Genomic DNA, 22,068 nt, shown 5'->3' with positions numbered 1-22,068 from the left:
GATCGCAAACAATCAGCAGATTGCTTCAGGTCATCCAGGATAAGTTGGAGGACCTGGAAGCCCGCTCGAGGCGATCGAACATTCGCATAACGGGTGAGTCAACACAAACCGGAAGGATGGAGCTCTTTGTGGAAAAACTATTGCATGCCCTGCTGGGGGAGGACGTGTTCTCTCCCATGTTCGTCGACGAAAGAGCTCATCGTTCGCTGGGGCCCCGCCCAAAGCCAGGTGCACCAGCGAGACCAATAATAGCAAAGCTGCTGAATTACAGGGACAGAGATACGGCCCTGCGGGTGGCTAGAGAAAAAGGGAGGTTGCAATTTGAAGGAATGGACATCTCCATTTACCCTGACTTCACGGCGAAAGTCCAAGAAGAACGGAGGCATTTCGCACCGTACAAAAAAAAACTTCGCGACCTAGGTCTGGATTACGCGATGCTCTACCCGGCGAAACTCTGGATCAACAGGCAAGGCCATTCGCATTTCTTCACTGACCCGAGGGAACTGCAGAGATCTTTGAAGGAATGGTCTAAGGAACAGCGGAACAGTCCACGGGGCCGTAATGACACTCTTGCGGATGCATCACGTTTGGAGGAGCAGGATTAGTTTGCTGTTGGTGGCTGGACTCTATAAATGGCCACACCGTCTGGGATTGCTTGTTGGGTGGGGGGTGTACGCAGTCCTGGCAGTGACCGGAGCGCCTGGAGCTGAATGGACAACAGCGGCTGGTGTGGTCCCACATGAGGACTACGCAGTTGCTACTTGGTGAGACCTTTCTGATATATTGAGTATGAATAGAAACTGTGGTCCTAGTCTCATGGGTCCCGGGGGGGGGGGGGGGGGGGAGTGTATTTGCTCTTGCTGGCTGCTGAACTGATTGCTTCTTGCCTTCTGGAGCTGGGGGACCCTCCCCGGGTTTGTTCCATCCATTTGCTTTGTTGGCCTGCGCCTGGGACTACTTGACGATGGGCAGGTTCGTTGCACAGGCCCCTTAGGGCTATCAGGAATGCATCTCTAGGCGTAAGGCTTGGATCCCAATACGTATAGTGGGGATGCCCCTGGACCTAATGGTGGAGGAAGGAGAGCGGCTCGTGCCGTATGACTATATGGGGGCAATGGTGCGGGGACACGTCAATACTGTGAGCTGTTGACAGGTTGTGATTTACTTTGCCCGGTAACCTCTGCCCTAGCGCTGTTGGCTCGCATGGTCCCTACGGGGGCTGGTTTGGGGAATGTTCAAGGTGTTTGTTGTAGTGGGGGGATGGGTCGGGGTCCTGTCTGGCCAGGTTGGGGGTGGTCGGCTGTGGGGATGGAAGTGACAATAGGGGGATGTTTTGGGTTGGGGGACGGGTACGCACGGTACGCTGAGAGGCATGTCTTCTGACCTATCTCTGTATGTTCGGACTAAGTTGCCCAAGGACTGCCAGTGGGTGGCACTTTCCATAGGGAACATCTTTGCTGATTCTATGGCACGTTATGGCAGGGATGTCAGACTCTAGAGTTACGAATGGTGACAGTGACACTACGGCTCTGAGAGCGCGGACGTGGAATGTCAGGGGGTTGAATGATTTTCGCAAACTGCGAAAAGTACTGAATTATTTCCACAGGCACCACATCGATCTGGCACTTATACAAGAAACACACCTCCCCCTTACGAGTAAAATGCTATCTGCGAAGGGCCAAGCGGGTAATAGTGTAGCGGCAGGCTTTACTACGAACTCCAGAGGGGTGGTCACATGGGTAAACCCACGCTCAAAACTGAAATTAACAGTGCTGGAAGCTGACTCGGAAGGGCGCTATTTAATTGCTAGATGTGTCGGGAGCTAGTGGTAGTTAATGTTTATGGCCCCAATTACGATAATCCTGAGTTCTACGCCGCACTAGCCGCACATTGTAGGCAGTACGTACACGCTAGAATGGTGTGGGGAGGTGACTTTAATTTCACATTTAACCCGAACATAGACCGCTCTTCGGGGCCGATGCGTCGCCCGGCGGCTGCTGCCTTACATATGCAAGCGGAACTGACTAGACTTGACCTGGTGGATGTCTGGAGACACGGACATCCTGGGAAAGGGGGATATACACACTACTCTGCATTCCATGACGTACACACCAGAATCGACTACTGGCTAACATCACAGTCGCTGCTTACGGTGATTAAGGGGTGCGTGGTCTTACCACGTACACTGTCGGACCACTCCCCTCTTCTTCTGATACTGGATACTCCGGTCAAAAGAATCCCGCCTTTCACATGGCGGCTGCCACCCTACTCACTGTTAGATGAGGTGTTTAGGGGCGAATTGGCGGAGGACATAGATACCTTCTTTGATAATAACTTGGGTTCTGTTCAGAGTTTCCAAACGGTGTGGGACTCGTTCAAAGCATATATTCGTGGTATGGCTATGGCCAAGCACTCTAGTGTTCTTAAGTCCATAAGACAAAGGCTGAAGGCTCTGGAGACGCAGCTGGCGCAGTTAGAAGAGCAACATCGGATGTTCGCGGATTCCGATATTGAAGCTAGGATCCAAGCGTTGGTTTCTGAATACAATAGTGAAGCGGATAGGGAAGTGCAGCATATGGGCAAGTATGCTACGGCCCGCACATATGGGGAGGGTGAACGCCCGGGATTCCTACTAGCGAGGATACTTCGTAATAACAGGAGGCCTCTGGTCATTGACGAACTTGTCACCTCCGCAGGGGCAGTGATTACTGGAGAGAGAGAGATTATTGACGAATTCAGGGATTACTATGCTGGGCTTTATAAATCTAAGTACTCTCAGATGGAAGAGGAAATAGAGGACTACCTCAATTATATTAAAATGCCCTTTTTGTCCAACTCTGAGGGAATTTCTGATGCTGCCCATACAAAAGGATGAGATTCTGGAGGCACTGGAGGGAATGAGATCAGGCAGTGCCCCTGGGGCTGATGGTGGCCTTTTACAAGGCCTTCAAGGATAAGCTCCTCCCGCATCTGATGACTCTTTTTGATGATATATGCCAGGAAGGTAGCATGCCGGGTACTATGAGAGAGGCTCTGCTCGTCACCATCTTAAAACCCGGGAGACCCCCTAACTTGTGCGGATCCTCCAGACCGCTCTCCTTGATTAATGTGGATGCCAAGTTGTACGCCAAGGTCCTAGCTACGCGCTTGGCGCTGCTGGTGCCGGAGCACGTGGCTCCGGAGCAGGCGGGATTTATCCCGGCCAGAAATCTCACATATAATATCCGAACAGTACTGGGAACCGTGCAGCATATGCGCCCAGAGCGCAAAGCCTTAGCTCTTTTCCTGGACATGGAGAAGGCGTTCGACTGTGGAGTGGCCCTTTATGGTGAGGGTATTGAGGAAATTCGGACTGGGAGAGCCTTTTTTGCAGATGCTTGGAGCATTGTATTACCGACCCACCGCCAGGCTGAGGAATAGGAGACCAGGTTACGGAGGCCTTCGCAGTTGGCAGGGGAACCAGGCAAGGCTGTCCCCTTTCCCCCCTCCTATATGCTCTAGTAGCGGAACCCTTGGCGTGCGCGATAAGAGAATACCATAGATTCGAGGGTATTAACTTTCCCACCTATAAGATCGGTATTTCAACATACGCAGATGATACGCTGCTATACGTCCGGGACCCGGAGGAGAATCTCTCTTCTATATTGAGGGAGGTGGTCAAATTCGGGGCCCTGTCTGGCCTTAAGGTGAACTGGAACAAGTCGTTAGCGTTCCCGCTGACGCCGGTTACTTTGCCGTTTCATATGGAATATCCACTGCAGTGGACGACTGACTCAATCCGATACTTGGGGATTCGGCTCCACAAGGATCCGGAGGTTCTACTCAGGGAAAACTACGGAGTGTCATACGCCAACCTAGTTGAGGACGTAGAGGTGTGGAGTCGGCTTCCCCTGTCTTTGCTGGGCAGAATAGCCATCATGAAAATGGTGGTTTTGCCAAGATTCTTGTTCCTATTCAATAACATCCCTATAGTACTGTCCAAGGCCTTTTTCAGGCAGTTGACCCAAACCCTTATTAAGCTGGCCTGGGGAGGTAAACAGCCTAGAGTTCAGTGGAAGGTGTTAATGCTGCCGTATGAGATGGGGGGACTGGGAGCCCCGGACCTGGAAAGATATTACAGGGTAGCGCAGGCGGCTCACCTGCACACGTGGATACATGCCAACTCTGATGTCCCACATGTGATTTTAGAGCGATTGTTTGCAGACCCGCTCCCCTTGCCGGCGACTGTTTTCCAGGCGGTTGATCGCAGCGTAGGAAGATTCGACTCTCTAAAAGCCACGAATCATGCTTGGCATGCGTTGTTGAGAGCGCAGGACTGTGCACTACTGTATTCCCCGCTGATGCAGGTGGAGTGGGCGGATTGGCTCCCCCCACTGCGAGAGAAAGGAGTGCTACAGGCGTTAGGCGCTCTGGGCATCGCTAGGATGGCGGATCTGTTTCTGGATGGGGTAATCAAGACATGGGATCAGATCGGCTCGGCACGACCTGAGTCCACGCTTCTACAACGCTTTCAATTTCATAGGGTCCGTAGTGCACTGTCAGACCTGTTGGGGCCGGGCATGGCAGAACCCCCGGAAATCCCGGAACTTACCTATGTCATTAAAACGGTGGCGCCGTCCAAACTGGTTACGACTCTTAAAAAAATTGGGGACCAGCACAAGGCGCACCAGTACTCCACAGCGAGGCGAGACTGGCAGAGCGACCTTCAAATGGATATCACTGATGAGATGTGGGAATACTGTTGCGCTAGCACCAAGAAGGTGTCGCTAAATGGTCGACACAGATTGGTGCACTTTAAGTACTTGCAGCGGGTCTATTATACCCCGAGAGATTGCATAGGTACGGGCTCCGCCAAACAGCGGAGTGTGAGCGCTGTCACTTCCTAGTGGCGGACTTCATGCATATGGCCTGGTACTGCCCGGGAATAGCTAAGTTTTGGACGGAGGTGTTCCAAGAACTGAGTCAGATTTTGGAAACAGAGATACAGCCCAACCCATCGCTGGCGTTACTGGGGTATTCCAGGCCGCTCCCACTAGCACTGCGACGTCTGACTGATATAGCGCTGTTAATAGCTAGACGAGTTGTGGCGACATGTTGGATGAGAGGGCCACTTCCCACTAAGAAACAATGGGCCAGGGATATGCTGTATTGCAGCACACAGGCGGGGACATATAGCGAATTGCTACCTCCGAAAAGTCGCCCCAAGAACTTCTGGGGGTTGTACAGAATGTATTTGACTGCCGGGGTCACCGAGACGGCTGGCCAGGGGGAGGCACAGAGTGAGGAACTCAATACGCACAATTTGGCCGAGGGGGGCACGAGACAAGATCAGGACTCTAGGGGCGCACGATTGTGAGGAATTCTGGAGCGTCAGTTGGGACGGATGCCCGCATGTAGAGAGTGTGGACAGGTAGATTTCAGATCTGACTGTCACGCTCTAATAGGGGTCACTCGGAGGGTGAATGAGTAACGCAAGGTTGTATATAGACTGAATGCGGGGGGTGCTATCACTGGTTGCTGCTAGAAAGAAGGACTGAGGACACGTGTACATGTAGATGGGCGGAAGGATGAGACAGCTAGCGTGCGGTGGGTGGGTAGTTGGGGTTAGTGATACGATTGGAACCTACAGGGACTAAGCCAGGTTTGCAGTCGCAGGTGGATAATTTTATACTTCTAAATCATAAGCGTATGGCTGTAACATAGACTGGGGACTAGTGCAACCTCCAACCGAAGTTGCGACCATGACTGGGCTATTGTATATGATGTTTTATTGAGACGCCGCCGGTCCTCCGGGATGTCGGCTAAATGGCTGTGTAAGAGATAACTTAACTGCCCAACTGGACGGCAGAGTCCTCCCACTGCTACGTGGATAGTAGGCTGTCTGCCCTTTACAATTCCTAGGAGTAAATAAAGGTTTTTGAAAAGTAAAAAACAAAAAAAAAAAAAAAGTGTGTGTCTACCTCATCAGTATTGTCTCCGCCATGGTGAGATAATGGAGAGGGATGAGGTGTGATGTGTAAAGGATGTAAAGTTGGGTAGGAGGGAGGAGGAGGAAATGATGGTAGTGGATGGAAAGGGCTAGCACCAACATTTTTCTTTTTCAAAGGGATTTTATGACGACTGTAGTCATTGGGAAGTTTGTGCATGGATGGCGTCTTGACGTGAATATGTCCTGAGTCAGGATTAATATAGAGTTCCTTTTGTTTGGGATCCAATTTGGACGGTAAAATGTCTATTTTTGGATCCGAAGGTGCTGAAGAGACTTCTTTGGTTTTCATCACACAAAGGTTTCGGAGCAGATATGGAATGACCTTTCGGTGCGGAAGATTTCGGCTCCGAAGGTGGTTTGCTGTTTTTCGGTGTCGAAGGTTTCAGCTCTGAACCGACTTTGTGCTTGTAACTGGAAGGGTTCGGCTCCGAAATGGATTTGGGCCGACTCTGTCCCGAGCTAGAAGGCTTGACAGTATGTTTCGGTGCCGAGCCAGAAGGTGGAGCGTCAGAAACATAGTCTTTAAGCCGACCTTGGCCAGAAGGCGGAGGTGGTGCCGAAGCCATAGAATTTTTAGTGATGGGTTGACGGGGCAAGGGTTCTTCTGTACTCATGTCACCCTGAACGTGAGGCACGTCGTCGAGGTCTATCTCCAACTCTGATTAGGAGTCTGACACGTCGAAGGCCTGTTCTTCCTCGGCTGCTGTTGGCTCGGGGTCATCTTGCTCGAATTCTTCACTGAAGATGTCCGGCATATCGTCTATATGCTGGCACTGCATCTCCCAAAGTCGAGTCCAACTATCACAGAGAGTGATCGATACGAATTGCAAGAGTCGCAGTCTTGTGCTCTGGAGACAAGCACAAGTTACACACGTGGTGCAAGTCGGTACACGGGTACTTGGCGTGGCACCGGGGGAAGAATTGGAATGATCCGGTCCATTGACGAAGGGCCGGACCGACACGGTTAGGCCCGAAGGTTGCCCACGAAACTTTCAGATCAGAAATGGAGATTTCGTTGACCGAATCAAAACGCAGAGAAGTGGGAAACGCGTTTGAAACAATACCGTCGAGGGTAGAGTGGATTGCGCACAAAGGGGAACCCGGGGAAGGATTCCCAACTGGAGCGCAGCAATACACGTCTGAACCCAATGGCAGAAAAAAACAATCTAACAATGGAGTCAAGGACCATGCACACTATTACCGAAAGGAGGAGTCACCTTACCTTGTGACTGGAAAGACTTCTTGGAAGACAAAAACAACTTGCAAACATCTGGACCCAACACTAGATGGTGGGAGTATGCAAAGCATGTGTATCTATAGCACACATGCCTCGAACCATATGATTCTAGGCCAAGAAAACCCATGAAGATAAAAGGCACACAGACTGCGAAAGTGCTTTAGGGCCACACAGAGCGAACTGTACAAATGCACTTAATATAGTGTTTAAAAGAATAATTACCGCCATGGGACTGCACTCTGAATCGCAGTATGTCAGAAGTTCATACAGAGTTACTCCAAATGACCACACATCAGAGGCGATGTAAAATTTGCAGTGAAGCAAACACTCAGGAGCATACCTAGAAGAAAAACAAATCTCAAATTTAACTAAAAGCACATTTGCGGTACTTGTTCTCAACTGGAAGGTGCATTGCAGATTCAGATTGTTTCCAAAGAAGCTTATGTTTGTGAAGTTTGTACCCGTATTCAAATGGTTGACTTTCTGGTTTACAAGCTAACAGTACACAATCTAAAGCATTGCTTTAGTACTTACATTTTTAGTTCGGGCATTCAGCAAGACCGTTTCATTTAAAAAAAAATTATATGTATAATATACCTACATAAAGGGTCTTTCAGACACCTTTCTTCATCCATTGTTCTGGTGTCATTCACATTTTGCTTCTGCCCACAACAGCATACAGCATGGGGCAATGAATAAGTCACCGGATAACTTCCCTTTGAGTGACTGCATTTAGTCATTTCAGAAGGAGCACATCTGCACACATGATAGTTCCCTTCAGATAGTTCCCGTCAGTGTTCTTGTTTTTACTTTATTGTTACTTTAGTGTTGCTTCGGTTTGTAGCGCCGCCGGATGTGATAGCAGGACACTTTCTACCAGGTGAGAGCACAGGGCACATTACAGCTTTGTCAGGTCCGGTCTCCTGCTAAAGCTGTTGCAAATTCCTTCTGGAGTGCAGCTAACATGAACTCCGAATATAAGCTCATGAGGGTGCTCTATCTTTGCATCCCTGACTGACATCCCTTCTTTCCGTCTTTTCTTCCTTCTTTTTCCTGCTTTCTCGCCTTCTTTTTCATTATTTTTTTTCATTCTTTCCTTTCCTTCTATCATTGTCTTTTTTCCTTCTTTTCTTTCCTCTTCCTATCTTTCATATCTTTCTCTCCTTCCTTCTCTTTCCAACTTTCTTTGCTTCCATCCTTGTTATTTCTTTCCTATTATTTCTTTCTTCTGTGTTTCTCACTTTCCTTTTCTCCATCCTTCTTTCTTCTTTGCTTCCTTATTCTTTCCTTCTCTCCTCCTTTCTTTCTTTTCCAGTGGCAAGAGGCTGGCAGGCAATGCCAGACCAACTGGCTTTTTAAAGTCTGTGTTAGCCAAGACCTTTTGCTTTTACTAAAACTATGTGTATAACATAGTCGCTAAAAGGGGTTATGAGCAAGGCTTCATCCATTAGTATGTGGTTTTGTCATTCACATTTTCCTTCCACCCACTAAAGCAAGCATCACGGGGCAATGTGCGAGTTATGGTTTGCTGCCCTTTCACTAGGAGAACATCAAAACACAAAGAAGTTCCCTTTAGTGCCAGGGAGTACTATGGCAATGTGTGCTTTTTTTTTTTTAGACCAAACCAGCATTATTGCCATTAGACAAAGTTTTTTTTTAGATTTGAGAGGGCTCAGCAGGTTCCCAAGCAATAAAGTTTAGCAAAACCATGACAAAATAAGAATTGCCAAAAGACTGGAGGCCAAGGCCAGACTTATTGGCTTTGCCAATGGTTGTTTCGTTTCTTTTTTGCTTGGTGAATTGTTGGTTTCATATATAATTTCTGCTAGATTCATTTTGTGAGACACACTTGAAATGGGCTGTGTTTTCGTGGCTTTGATATTGAATATGCTACTTACCAGTATGCATCTGTTCTTGGCATGTAGGGCTGCTGACATTCATATCTGTGCATAGATCGCCGCCTAGTGTTGGGTCCGGATGTTTGCACGTTGTTGTCCTGGAAGAGTCTTCGAAGTATCCTGAGATAGGTGACTCCTCCCCTGGACCACAGTGCGCATGGGCATCCTCTCCATCCTTAGATTGTTTTTCGCCATTGTGGCAGTGATGGAGTAGATACAGTAAGTGATGACCATGCTATACAGTAATTCTGAGAGCTGCAGCTGCTACAGGCGCCGGGGAGGAGGGTGGGCGATATGAATGTCAGCAGCCCTACATGCCAAGAACAGATGCATACTGGTAAGTAGAATATTCAGTTCGAGGCATGTGGGCTGCTGAATTCATATCTGTGCATAGAATACATAGCAGTACCTCCTATTAGCAGCTACCAGTGCCAGCTGCAGCAGTCTGAAAAAGAGTTTTGAGAACAGCCTGTCCTACAGCTGCCTGCTGTTTTGAGTGTACATCTACACAGTAGTGTTTGGTAAATGTATGTATAGTGGACCATGTGGCTGCTCTACATATTTCCTGTAAAGGAATGTTTCCCAGGAAAGCCATGGACGCCCCTAACTTACGTGTTGAGTGGGCTCGTGGGGGAATCGTTAATGTGCGTTTAGCCTTTTGATAGCAAATTTGAATACATTTAACGATCCATCTGGCTATACCTGCTTTGGAAATGGCGTGGTCCTTGTGTTGTGGAGAAAAGGCAACGAAAAGTCCTTAGTTCTGTCTATATAGTACATGAGGGCCCTCTTTACATCTAGTGTATGGAGCATTCTCTCAGCGACATTTTGTGGATTCTGAAAGAAAACAGGCAGTTCAATAGTTTGATTCATGTGGAACTGCAATATTACTTTAGGCATGAATTTGGGGTTGGTACGTAGTACGACCCTGTTTGCATGAACCAGTATGAATGGCTCTTGAATGGTTAGTGCCTGGAGTTCACTAACTCTTCTTAACGAAGTGATTGCTACTAGGAAAGCTACTTTCCAGGTGAGGAATTGAATCTCACATGAGTGGAGAGGTTCGAAGGGTGGACCCATCAGTCTGGTGAGGACCAAGTTGAGGTTCCACACCGGTGCTGGTGGGTGTCTTGGGGGAATTACTCGTTTAAGTCCCTCCAAGAAAGCTTTGATGGCAGGCACTCTGAATAAAGAGAGGTGCTGCCTGTTCTGGAGATAGGCTGCTATTGCGGTCAAATGGATACGTATTGAGGTGTATGCCAGATTGCATCGGTATAGGTGTAAGAGGTAACAGATTATGTTTTGAATGGATGCGTCTAGCGGGTTAATGTCATTGATGTTGCAATAAATGACAAACCTCTTCCATTTAGCTGCATAGCAAGCTCTGGTAGTGGGTCTCCTGGCCTCCTTGATGATCTCCATACAGTCAGGTGGCAGGTTTAGGTAGCCAAACTCTAAGACTTCAGGAGCCAGATTGCCAGGTTCAGCTGTTGCGGATCTGGATGCTGAATTTCGCCATGGTTCTGCGTTGAGTGCAGGTTTGATCCGCAGCCTTTGATGCGGCACCACGGAAAGTTCTAGAAAGGTGGTGTACCATGGCTGGCGCGCCCATGTGGGAGCAACTAGGATGAGTGTCAGTGAGTGCTGTCGCAGTTTGCGTGCCACCAGTGGTATTAATGGCGCTGGGGGAAAAGTGTACGCAAATCTGCCGGACCAGTTCATCCATATCGCATTGCCCTGCGACTGTGGATGTGGGAACCTGGCGGCAAAGCTTTGGCATTTTGCGTTTTCGTTTGTGGCGAATAGGTCTATCTCCGGATGACCCCACTGTTGGAAGTACGGTTGGAGTACTGACAGGTGTAGCTCCCACTCGTGCATCTGGTGGCTGTGTCTGCTGAGCAGATCCGCCATCTGGTTGTCCTTGCCGGGGAGGTGCTCTGCCATGAGGAATATGTTCCTCTGAATGGCCCACTTCCACATGCTCTGAGCCAGATGAGACAACTGTGGAGAGTGTGTTCCTCCCTGCTTCTGTATGTAGTACATGGCAGTCATGTTGTCCGTCCGGATCAACACGGCTTTGCTGCATAAGTGTACTTTGAATGCCTTCATGGCTAGGAAGATTGCCATCAGTTCCAGAACGTTGATGTGCATCTTCTTTTGTTGCGTTGTCCATAGTCCCTGCACTGTGTAAGTGAGTACATGAGCTCCCCATCCCTGGAGAGAGGCGTCCGCCGTCAGTATTATTTGTGGAACAGGCTCTTGGAACGGTCGGCCCTTGCAAAGGTTTTGTGGATTCCACCAATGCAGAGAGTTGTATGCCCGACCGCTCTCCAACACTAGGTCTTTTAATTGCCCGTGAGCCTGATTCCATTGACGTGCTAAGCACTCCTGAAGCGGACGCATATGTAGTCTCGCGTGCGGGACTATGAAAATGCAGGAGGCCATCATGCCTATCAACTGCATGAACACTCGCGCAGGAAGAGAGTGTTGAGGTTTGAACTTTGAGATCAGCAGTTGCATGCTGTTGATCCTCACTAAATTTGGCTGAGCTGTGGCTGCCAGAGTGTTTATGGTCGCGCCCAGGTACTGTCGTACGTGTGCGGGTTGGAGATGTGATTTTGGGTAATTTAGTGAGAATCCCAGACTGTGAAGAAGGTGAATGGTGAGGGACATGTGGCTGACACATTGCTGGGCTGACTTTGCTTGAACAAGCCAGTCGTCCAGGTAAGGGTAGACGTGAATGTGTTGTCTCCGTAGATGTGCAGCCACTGTAGCTAGCAACTTGGTGAAAACCCTGGGTGCTGTTGTCACGCCGAAGGGGAGGACTTTGAATTGATAGTGCTGTCCCTGAATAGTGAACCTGAGATATTTCCTGTGTGATGGGTGTATGGGTATGTGGAAGTACGCATCTTTGAGGTCTAGTGTGGCTAGGAAGTCTCCCTGGCTGAGCAGCGGGAGAACCTGCTGTAGGGTGAGCATATGGAAATGCTCTGAGAGAATGTAGTGGTTGAGGGGTCTCAGGTCTAGTATAGGTCTGAGCGACCCGTCCTTTTTTGGTATTAAGAAGTACAGAGAGTACACCCCTGTCCCCTGCTGGTTGATGGGCACGACCTCTATTGCACACTTTTGCAGCATACTTAGCACTTCCTGCTGCAATAATGCTAAGTGCTCTACGGACATAGGACGGTGCTTTGGCGGTATGTTGGGTGGAGTGGAGGTTAATTCGAGACAGTAACCGTGCTGGATAATGTCCCTGACCCACCTGTCTGTGGTGATGGTGTTCCACGTGGACAGGAACCGCTGGAGTCTCCCCCCGACAGGTGTTATGTGGTCGGGGGGAAGGGAGAGGGCGTCACTGTTTGTTCTTGGGTGAGGACCTGGTGTTGCCGTAACCGCGTCCTCTGCCCTTGGTGCTGGAGCCACGATATCCACCTCTGTTGGTTTTATCGTAGGTACTCTGTGTGCCCCCTATAGTGTATTGCTGCTGTGACCCCTGGCCTCTAGCTGCTCCTCTATTCCCGGGGCGACGAAAGGAGCCATTACAAAATTGCTGCGTTTGCAGAGCCCCCATGGACTTCGCAGTGTCAGTGTCTTTCTTTATTTTTTCTAAGGTGGTGTCAACTTCTGGGCCGAATAAGTAGTCGGGGTTGACCGGCTGATTCAGGATGTTCTTTTGAATCTCTGGTTTGAATCTTGAGATCCTTAACCAAGCGTGTCGGCGTAACATGACGCTGGTGTTAATTGCCCTCGCTGCTGTGTCGGCGGCATCTAGTGCGCACTTAATGGATGCGTTGGTAAGGAGTTGTCCCTCTCTGATGAGGAGCTCCGCTGCCTCTTTGTATTCATCTGGCAGATGCTGGAGTAGCGATTCAAGTGTGTCGTAGTGGGAGCGATCATAGCGGGCCAGGAGGGCCTGTGTATTGGCAATGCGCCAGATGTTTGCTGCTTGAGCTGCAATTCTTTTGCCGGAGGTCTCCAGCACCTTGGACTCCTTGTCTGGGGGAGGAGCATCACCTGTCGTTTGCGAATGGGCTCGTTTGCGAGCGTTAGCAACCACCATGGAGTCCAGAGGCAACTGACCTCTAATGTACATAGGGTCACCGGGCGCAGGCTTGTATTTTTTTTCAATCCTGGGGTTTAGCACCCGTGCCCTGGTTGCTTCTTTGAAAATGTCCTTTGCAGGTTTGAGAACACCTTTTAACATGGGCAAAGTTTTGACAGTTCTCTCGGAGGAGGCGAAAGTGTCCACTAAGAAGTCTTCCTTAACAGTGTCAGAGTGGAGTTGTACTCCATGATTGGCGGCAGCACGTTCTATGAGGGCATTGAAGGCAGCAGTGTCCTCTGTGGGAGATGTTTTAGCGCTGTAAAGCTGCGTGTCCTGGGTATCTGGCGCGGTACCCTGGTCTGTAGGGTCATCCCATGCTTGATCTGGGTCCTGCTGCTCATCAGGATCAGCATCCCCAGGGTAGGTGGTATCATCACCCATGTAGTCCTCCACTGCGTCGGTTTCGGAAGGCGTAGGTGAAAAGGACTGGGGAACCTGATAGGAGGTTTGTAAGCGTTCATACAGAACCGGTTCCGACTCTGCTGGCAATTTGTGCTTTAGAGGTATTCTGTAGGAGTCCAAGCCCTTCTCTGGCGTGATCTTCCATTTGCGGAGCATCAGTCTGCCAGTGTCGGCGTCGATGAATTGTGGCTGTGAAGGCTCAGAAGGTGAGTGTCCAGTAGATGGGGACTGTGTCTGTCGGACACGTGTCCGGATCTCGAACATCTTCGGCGCCGTGGATGGCGGCAAACCAAAAGTGATGTTGGTGGGCGCCGAGGGTGCGTTTGGAGCCTTGTTAGTGTCGGGGCCCGACGTGGATCGGAGGGCTGCCCGTTCTCTGATGCGTTGCAACGACGCCGCGACTTGTCGCACCGAGAACGCTGAAGGTTTTTTGGCGCCGGTCGGTACCGTGGAGGCAGGCGTCGACCGCTTTGGAGCCACAGGGTCATCGAGCCGAAGAGAGGTATCAGCGGTCGTCGGAGTCGATGATTTGGCGTGTGCTGCCGTCTACGAAGTGGACGCAGATGGAGCGGCCATTTTGACTTTGGTGGTCGGGGCCGACGGCTTCGGTGCCAGGGGCCGAGGCCCTTTCGCGGGACCGAGGGCCTTCCTTTTCGGGTCGGTACCGATATCCGCTGCAGCGAGTTCGGCGCCGAAATCCCTCTTCGTGCGTTCGGAGCCGACGGTCTTTGTCGGCATCGAAGGAGTGGAGGTCTTCGATGGCTTCGAGCCGATCACGGCCAGTTTCACATTTGGTTTCGGTGGAACTGGTGCGACGATTGGTTTCGGTTTCGTAGAAGGGAATCCAGTCGTCTGTGGTAATAATGGCTCGTGTTGGATGTTCGAGGCCGGGCCCGAAGGCGGGGCCGAAGAACTTTGGGATTGATCTTGGGTAAGGCCCGGAGGCGATCCCTCGACCTGAGCCGTAGAATGACGCACTTTAACGGCCTCCGTATCGACGGATAGGCCTGGCTCTTCGCTAGAGCTATCCTCTTCGGCCCCAAAGGCCTCATCGTAGTCTCCTACCTAGTCGACGGCTTCTTCCCTGTGAAAAAGCACTTCATCGGCGTCTTCCGATCGGGAATCGTGTTCGGAAGCGGGGCTGGAGTTTACTTCTTCGACGCTCTCTACATCCTCGTCCTCGGTGCTGAAGATGTTGGCCGGGGCAGGCGCCGATTGCTGCGCTTCTAATCTCGCTGCCCGTCGATTCCGGAGAGTCTTCTTCGATCGGAATCGGGCACAGGCCATACATTTCGATTCGTCGTGATCCGGCAAGAGACATTTGTTGCATACCGGGTGGACGTCGATGTGTGGGTATTTTGCGTGGCATACAGGACACCGTTTGAATGGGGTCCTCGATTCCATCGTCGAAGTAAGGTCAATGTTCGGACCAAACGGATCCGAAAAGCTGGAAGAAGTTTCTAAACTAATCCAGAAAGCAGTCGATACCGAACGGGAACAGTACCGACGAAAACTAAAGGCCTTTTGGCCTTAGACTAAATTTTCCTAACTTGAGCTAAGATAAGCACATCCGAACCTAATGGCGGAAAAAAACACTCTAAGGATGGAGAGGATGCCCATGCGCACTGTGGTCCAGGGGAGGAGTCACCTATCTCGTGATACTTCGAAGACTCTTCCAGGACAACAACGTGCAAACATCCGGACCCAACACTAGGCGGCGATCTATGCACAGATATGAATTCAGCAGCCCACATGCCTCGAACCTGTAATAAACGTCACAGACTATTTTTGAGAGCGTAACTCTTCAGTAGATCAACAGACACAGATGTGCCTCATTCTACCAGCTCCACATTTCACCATGACATCACTATAACACCTGCCAGAAAACCCATCAAGATGTTTTGGTCCATAGCCAAGTTCGGTACAAACAAAGCAGTCTAGGAATTCATTATGCACTCCTCGTAAAACCAGAACTTAAAAAAAGGAAAAGTGACGATGACAACTAGGAGTAAGGAAATAAAATGAAGAATAGCATTTGTTAGCGAGGACAAAACCACCAGGGCATACTGGCCCCAAACTGGGAAGTCGCTGCTCGGAAGCTAGCAGTGCTAGGAAGCACTAACAGAAATGGGACTAGTGGAACATGTTGGCAGGTGAAGAGGAAGCCATTGCCACGAACAGTGGGTGAAAGGTCACGCTACATTCTGCTACAGGGAGCTGTAATGGTGAAATATAAAGAATCCGACATAGTGATGGGGAACCCACGGCGAGAACCCAAATCAGTTGCTTCAAGACTTCAATTTGACACCAGATCACACACTGTCTCCAGTTGTTTCCCTTCCTTTCACTCCACTCTTTCTAGTGTTAATGCAGTCTAGGCGCTACATTTAACATATAACGCTGGTTATCAGTCTGACTTTAGTGCTCCAAGGGTTTTGAAGCATTCCCAGCCAATCTCGCCAAGTGCCCTCTGGTTCCTGGGGGTCGGGGGTAGGTGGGGGGCTGTTGTAGAAGTGCCTTACGTCGAGCACGACGCTCTTTTCAAGCTCCTTGGGTATTTAGTGGATGCTTCCATCAGCGGTTACAAAAGTGACCTTGCTGCTGAGCTATGGTTCACTCGGGCTCAGTTTGAAAACGGTCTCTCTGGGCCGTCCCCTGAGATGCTGCAGGCATGTGAAGGCACTCCGATACTCTACAACCCAGTGGCTCCAGACACCAAAAGACTAGATGGTACATTTTAAGATAAAGTGCTAATTTACAGCCCACCTTTGCATTTTTTTCATGTTCAACTTCCAAGGACTACAGCAGAATGTGTATAGTCTAGGTTATTGGCAGAGACGTCTTTCCCAAAACATGTCCAAATGTGGAAATACAGTGTATTACAGGATGCGAAGCAGATGAAGGATTTTTTAAAACAAATCAATACCAATAACAAATATTTATCCAGTACCTAGTTTATAGACAACATTAAAAGTGTGCTTCAGTAAAACACTAACATAGTAATGTTATTTAAAGTAAAATTACTAAAGGTACCACTGAAAAGAGAGCATTGATACAAAAACATCTCACACAGACTGGAAACAACTGCTTTCTTCAAAGTCTATTACACCCATCTTAACTTGGATTCATTCCGGATCCTGAAACATTGCATGTGTGGGGAGGCGCTGTTTTCCCACAGCATCAGCATAATACACCAAGGCCCCCATTTCCAGGTAGGCGGAATAGGTTAAGTACCTACCAAATGTGCTAAATACGATTACCCAAAAGTGACGCATATACCAATTGCGGTAAATTCCTCCTATTCCAACTTTTTAACCTGCGAAGAAGGCATAACATGCGGTGTCGGTATTCAACACTCCGAATTCCACGTTTTGCCTTTTTTACTGGGCGTTTCCACTGATAACTTTGGGCAGGTTTGCCCTGCCAAATGTATCCAGGGAGCGGATTTTAGTCCTGCACTTGTAGTCGGGGTCAGAGACTCGCTCACACGCACTACTTGTGCTATTTTTGTTCCAGAAAAGAACTACAAATGTTTATCATGGTAGATTAATAGGTTGCTACTGAACAGATTGTAGCAATGTCTTACCAGAAGACAGGGCTATCGCGGTCGTCTTTAACAGTATAATACTCCTTATCCGTTTCAATGGCTTTGGTCAGCCCAAAGTCTCCAATTTTTACAATATTGCCATTGTCCACCAGAACGTTTCGTGCAGCCAAGTCTCGGTGTACATATGAACACGTCCCCAAATAGTCCATTCCCTAAAGCAGGAGACAAAAAGGAAAAAGAAGGCTTACTTTGAAAAATCTCTTTACTGCAGATGACAGCTACAGTTGTCATATGTATGACAATAAAACAAGCTGCTGCTCTTTTATACTGCTCAGGAGCCAAAACTCTACATCCTCTGCATTACCGTAAGTATATAGTCTTTTGCTAATGGTATCTTATGCTAGTCTGTTTCTCCAAAGATGGTATATTCAAGCATGTTCATCTCTACAATAGAACAGGGTTTGATAAAATTGTTGGCTGGATTGTCTGGATTAAAAAAAATAATAATAATTGACAATATAGTGCCGTTAAAAACTAATACAAATCATTCAAATATTTACAAAACACAATTAATGACCAAATAGTTACAAGGTGTTTTCCAATAATATGCTAAACTTAAAATTTGACTGTAGGCCCGATCATTTAAAAACTAAAAAAATAAAATTATTCAAAATGAGTAATGTACTATTACTGACTGGTGTACACAAATCTGAAGCATCATATCCTTAAAGCAAGTTGGTTGATTTAACTTTATCCACACAAGGAGGGCTAGGAGGACATTTAAGGACCTGCGTGGGCAAACTCCCCACTCGTAATATCCATCACAAAAAGAGCCCACGGGTCCAGGGCAAGGGTCTGAGGGGCAAGTGGACTTTGTCAACCATGTTCCCGGAGGGGGATCCCTTTTAAGGACGGTTCCCCTCACACACCAGAAGTGTCATGCTTCATCATAGGGGTGCCTCCTCGAGTCAAGAACAGTCTAGACGCGGGCTACAACCCCCTCACTGCGAGGTAGGAGCACAGGGATGTTTTATATTGGTAAGGAGGGTTGTTCTAACGCTATGTGAGCATGGTGTGTTGAGAGTGAGGTGCAGTGCTAGAGTGAAAGTGGTTAAAACTGGCTACAAGGTTAGCTATATGGCAAGCTTTATTCAGCTACCTTGTGACAGGATTAAAAACAAATAGCTAGTAATGCAACTGCCGACATTAGAGACAACTACATTAGAGTGCGATCAACATGTTTCGGCCTTTGGACCGATCACGAGTATTGTGGCCTTCATCAGGATCAACATTTATTGTAAGAAGTCGAATAGATGCACCTATCAATAGGTGTGAAAATAACAAAAACAGGGGTGTATTATACTGAACCAGTGGACTACGTTGTGCGCTGTTTAGATTAACAAGGAAAGACATGTGTCACATGGTTGTACCACAGCACACCAGACAGTCACTACAGTCAAAATAATGGACGTAGTACAAACACTATATTCACATGATACGTGATTTAAGGATGCGAGACTCACTCACAGAGGCTGGAAAACTCTCTGCATCTGTCCTGGGCTGTTAGCCAAAGGTACAAAGACGAACATGGTTGACAAAGTCCACTTGTCCCTCAGACCCTTGCCCTGGACACGTGGTCTCTTTTTGTGATTGATTTAACTTTATATCCAAGACCCTTATCGCAACTTCTGCCAATTGAGGATGCCCCCAATGAAAGTGGGGGGGGGGGGGGGGCTTCTTCCCCATGTGTTCACCCCCCGTCAGCAAAAATGATTTATAAGGACACTGAAACCAAGGAGCGGGGAGAATAACCGGAGCCCACCTACCTCCGCACAAGAGTATTGCCGTCTCAGCACCTTTACTGCGAGTCTCCCCCCCCCGTCGCTACTCCTCATCGCGGCTGTGTGCGAGGGGAGACCACAGCCCCCAGGACCCATTGCGGCCGCCGACGCGGCCAACGCCGCGGCCAACGTGCCTGGAGGCGCTTCAAAATCTCGCGGCTCCCTTGGGGGAGCGGGACACTGAAACCAAGGAGCGGGGAGAATAACCGGAGCCCACCTACCTCTGCACAAGAGTATTGCCGCCTCAGCACCTTTGCTGCGAGTCTCCCCCCCCGTCGCTACTCCTCATCGCGGCTGTGTGCGAGGGGAGACCACAGCCCCCAGGACCCATTGCGGCCGCCGACGCGGCCAACGCGCCTGGAGGCGCTTCAAAATCTCGCGGCTCCCTTGGGGGAGCGGGACACTGAAACCAAGGAGCGGGGAGAATAACCGGAGCCCACCTACCTCCGCACAAGAGTATTGCCGCCTCAGCACATTTGCTGCGAGTCTCCCCCCCCCCCCGTCGCTACTCCTCATCGCGGCTGTGTGCGAGGGGAGACCACAGCCCCCAGGACCCATTGCGGCCACCGACGCGGCCAACGCGCCTGGAGGCGCTTCAAAATCTCGCGGCTCCCTTGGGGGAGCAGGACACTGAAACCAAGGAGCGGGGAGAATAACCGGAGCCCACCTACCTCCGCACAAGAGTATTGCCGCCTCAGCACCTTTGCTGCGAGTCTCCCCCCCCCCCCCCGGTCGCTACTCCTCATCGCGGCTGTGTGCGAGGGGAGACCACAGCCCCCAGGACCCATTGCGGCGCTACAAAATCTCGCGGCTCCCTCCGCGTCGCGGGACGCGAGCGGGCGGCGCCGGGAGAAGCCCGGGACAAGGGCGGGACCGTCTGTGGCCGTCCGGGGCCGGAAGAGGCCGGGCTGGGCATCCCCTCTACGCTCGACGTAATAAACAAGGTACTGTGCCTAGTGGCATCTGTTAGATACTATCATGGCGAAAAAGAAGCCCACAGGAAGTAAATCAAAAGGGGTGGTAGGGGCAACCCTGGACTGAGGAAATAGAAAGAACGGAAAGGCGTTTGTCGATGGGAGTGGGGAATAAGACTTCTTCCCTCATCCACGTCAATCCCAACACCCCAGCCTCAAACACGCAGCAGTAATCACCAGGCATCCCCAGGGACCTAATTGATCAGGCAGAGCACATGCCGTCTCCACCATTTACCATCGAGCATTGTGCGTCCACCCCCTCAACTCATGCCCAAGAGCCCCTGGTCGTAGAGGTCTCCCCTTCCCCCCCAGTCCCAATTCAGACAAGACGTACAAGAGCAGGGGGCTTGGCTACAGTTGGGCGACTAAAGAAACCGACTGTGGGACGTTCTGCTAAAATAGGCTTGGGTCCCCAGCCTCAAGTGGAGGTTTTACCTAACAAACTCTGGGCAGCAATTAAGAAAAAATTGGATGGTATATTGGCCCCCATTACTGAGAGACTGACATCAATTGAGGCCAGATTTTCTTCATTGGAAACGAAGCTTAATGCCATGCCAACAACTACGCAACATTCTACTCTGGAGTTGTTGGCAGCAAGAAATCATGACCAACCTCAGTGCTCTGTGCCTGTGTTAACGAAGGAAGCTCCCTTGAATGTTGCTCATCTGCCCCCCCCCCAGTGGTGGCAAGCTCTTCCACTCACATCCTGTTTCCTACATCAACCATGCCTACCCAAAATCCTCAGATCGATAATGTCTGTAACGACAAACCTCCACCCATTGACCCTACCCCTACTATGAATGTGAATAAAACCCATACTGGGAGTGGCCTCCCGTTTGTTAGAGAGGCCATCCCTTTGGTTCTCGTCCTTGCCAACGTTCCCCATCTAAGGCCAGGCCAAGTAGAGTCAACAACTGCGTTGATGGACAAAGCTTTGCATTGGCTTAGCAGGAATATGATCTTTGGAGGAGTGGGTGGTCAACAACAACTGGCAAGAGAAATTATAATGGCCAGACGTGTTCCATGGCTTGGAAATAATGCGAAGAAATTTGGCGGAGACTGTGTTGTTATAAACTTTGCTAATATGTATGTTCTACCCAATGTTCTTGTTAATTTACTGGCACCTCAGAAAAGGAATTCTGATATAATTCCACTCACATTGGAATTCTTTATTGGTAAACACAGTTCCTTAAGACACAATGTGATGCCATTACTATCTAATGACCCATATTTAGCTACTGATAGGAGAGCACTTCTAAGTTACTCTAGTGATCTTAGGCTAGAAAATAGATTTAATGCCTTGACCGATCTGGAGGATTGCGACTGACATAGGGGGTGTGATATATATTTTGCTCAATTGTATCCCCAAGTAAACATATTGATTAGTGACAAATCCTCGGATGAAATAATTGCCTATACCAGCACCCGAGTTGTCACATGCACCCCCACGAATAATCATCAAATAGGGGTATCTGCTCGTAATAGTCCACCTGAACAAGTGATCCCTTCAGACAACACAGTAAGTGTTAGGTGTAGGTCCCCAAGAAATATTTTCAATAGTGGTTGTAAAATAGCCATGATATCATGGAATATAGCAGGTATTGCCCAGAAAATGTCGTCTCCTGATTGGGGCAATTTTATTGACAAATACGATATTTGCCTATTTCAAGAGTCATGGGCTGTTGATCCTGTGTACAGGGATGGATATCTTAATTTCTATATACCTGCGGAAAAAAACCCTAAAGGGCGTCCTGTAGGTGGCCTTGTGGCATGGGTTTGGCAAAACCTAGACTACAGCGTAGTAATGTTAAAATCCTCTGATAAAGATATTTTAGTGTTGAAATTCAGTAGGGCTAATGAGAGTACCCTTGCTATCTTCAATGTGTATGCTAGGGGTCAGAGGGGAGGACTTAGCTCAGAGACTGTAACAAATCTGGACTTACAACTAGAAAATCTTCCCAATCACATTATTCCAATTGTAGCAGGGGATTTTAACACTACATTTGAACCATTGGGTAACGAGGTACAGGAGCTTTCAACAGAACAAGACCTTAGATGGGGAATCCCGAGGCTTG

At 49.2% G+C, this 22,068-nt stretch overlaps 1 protein-coding gene across 5 annotated transcripts in view; it reads right to left on the bottom strand.

Annotated features, from left to right (window-relative positions):
- JAK1 (Janus kinase 1) overlaps positions 1-22,068 on the bottom strand; it is a 647,675-nt gene that overhangs the window by 73,967 nt on the left and 551,640 nt on the right. For all 5 annotated transcript variants that reach the window (XM_085602371.1, XM_085602373.1, XM_085602374.1 and 2 more), the window contains 2 exons: positions 17,218-17,390; positions 7,449-7,566 (listed from right to left, as the gene is read on the bottom strand). In XM_085602371.1, coding sequence (XP_085458497.1) covers positions 7,449-7,566; positions 17,218-17,390 — 291 coding nt within the window. The remainder of the gene's footprint in view (positions 1-7,448; positions 7,567-17,217; positions 17,391-22,068) is intronic.

Source organism: Triturus cristatus, chromosome 4_2 (genome assembly GCF_964204655.1).
Source record: "Triturus cristatus chromosome 4_2, aTriCri1.1, whole genome shotgun sequence".
Taxonomy (NCBI): Eukaryota; Metazoa; Chordata; class Amphibia; order Caudata; family Salamandridae; genus Triturus; species Triturus cristatus.
Note: the sequence above shows the minus strand (reverse complement) of the source record. Positions and strands in the feature narration are given on the sequence as shown.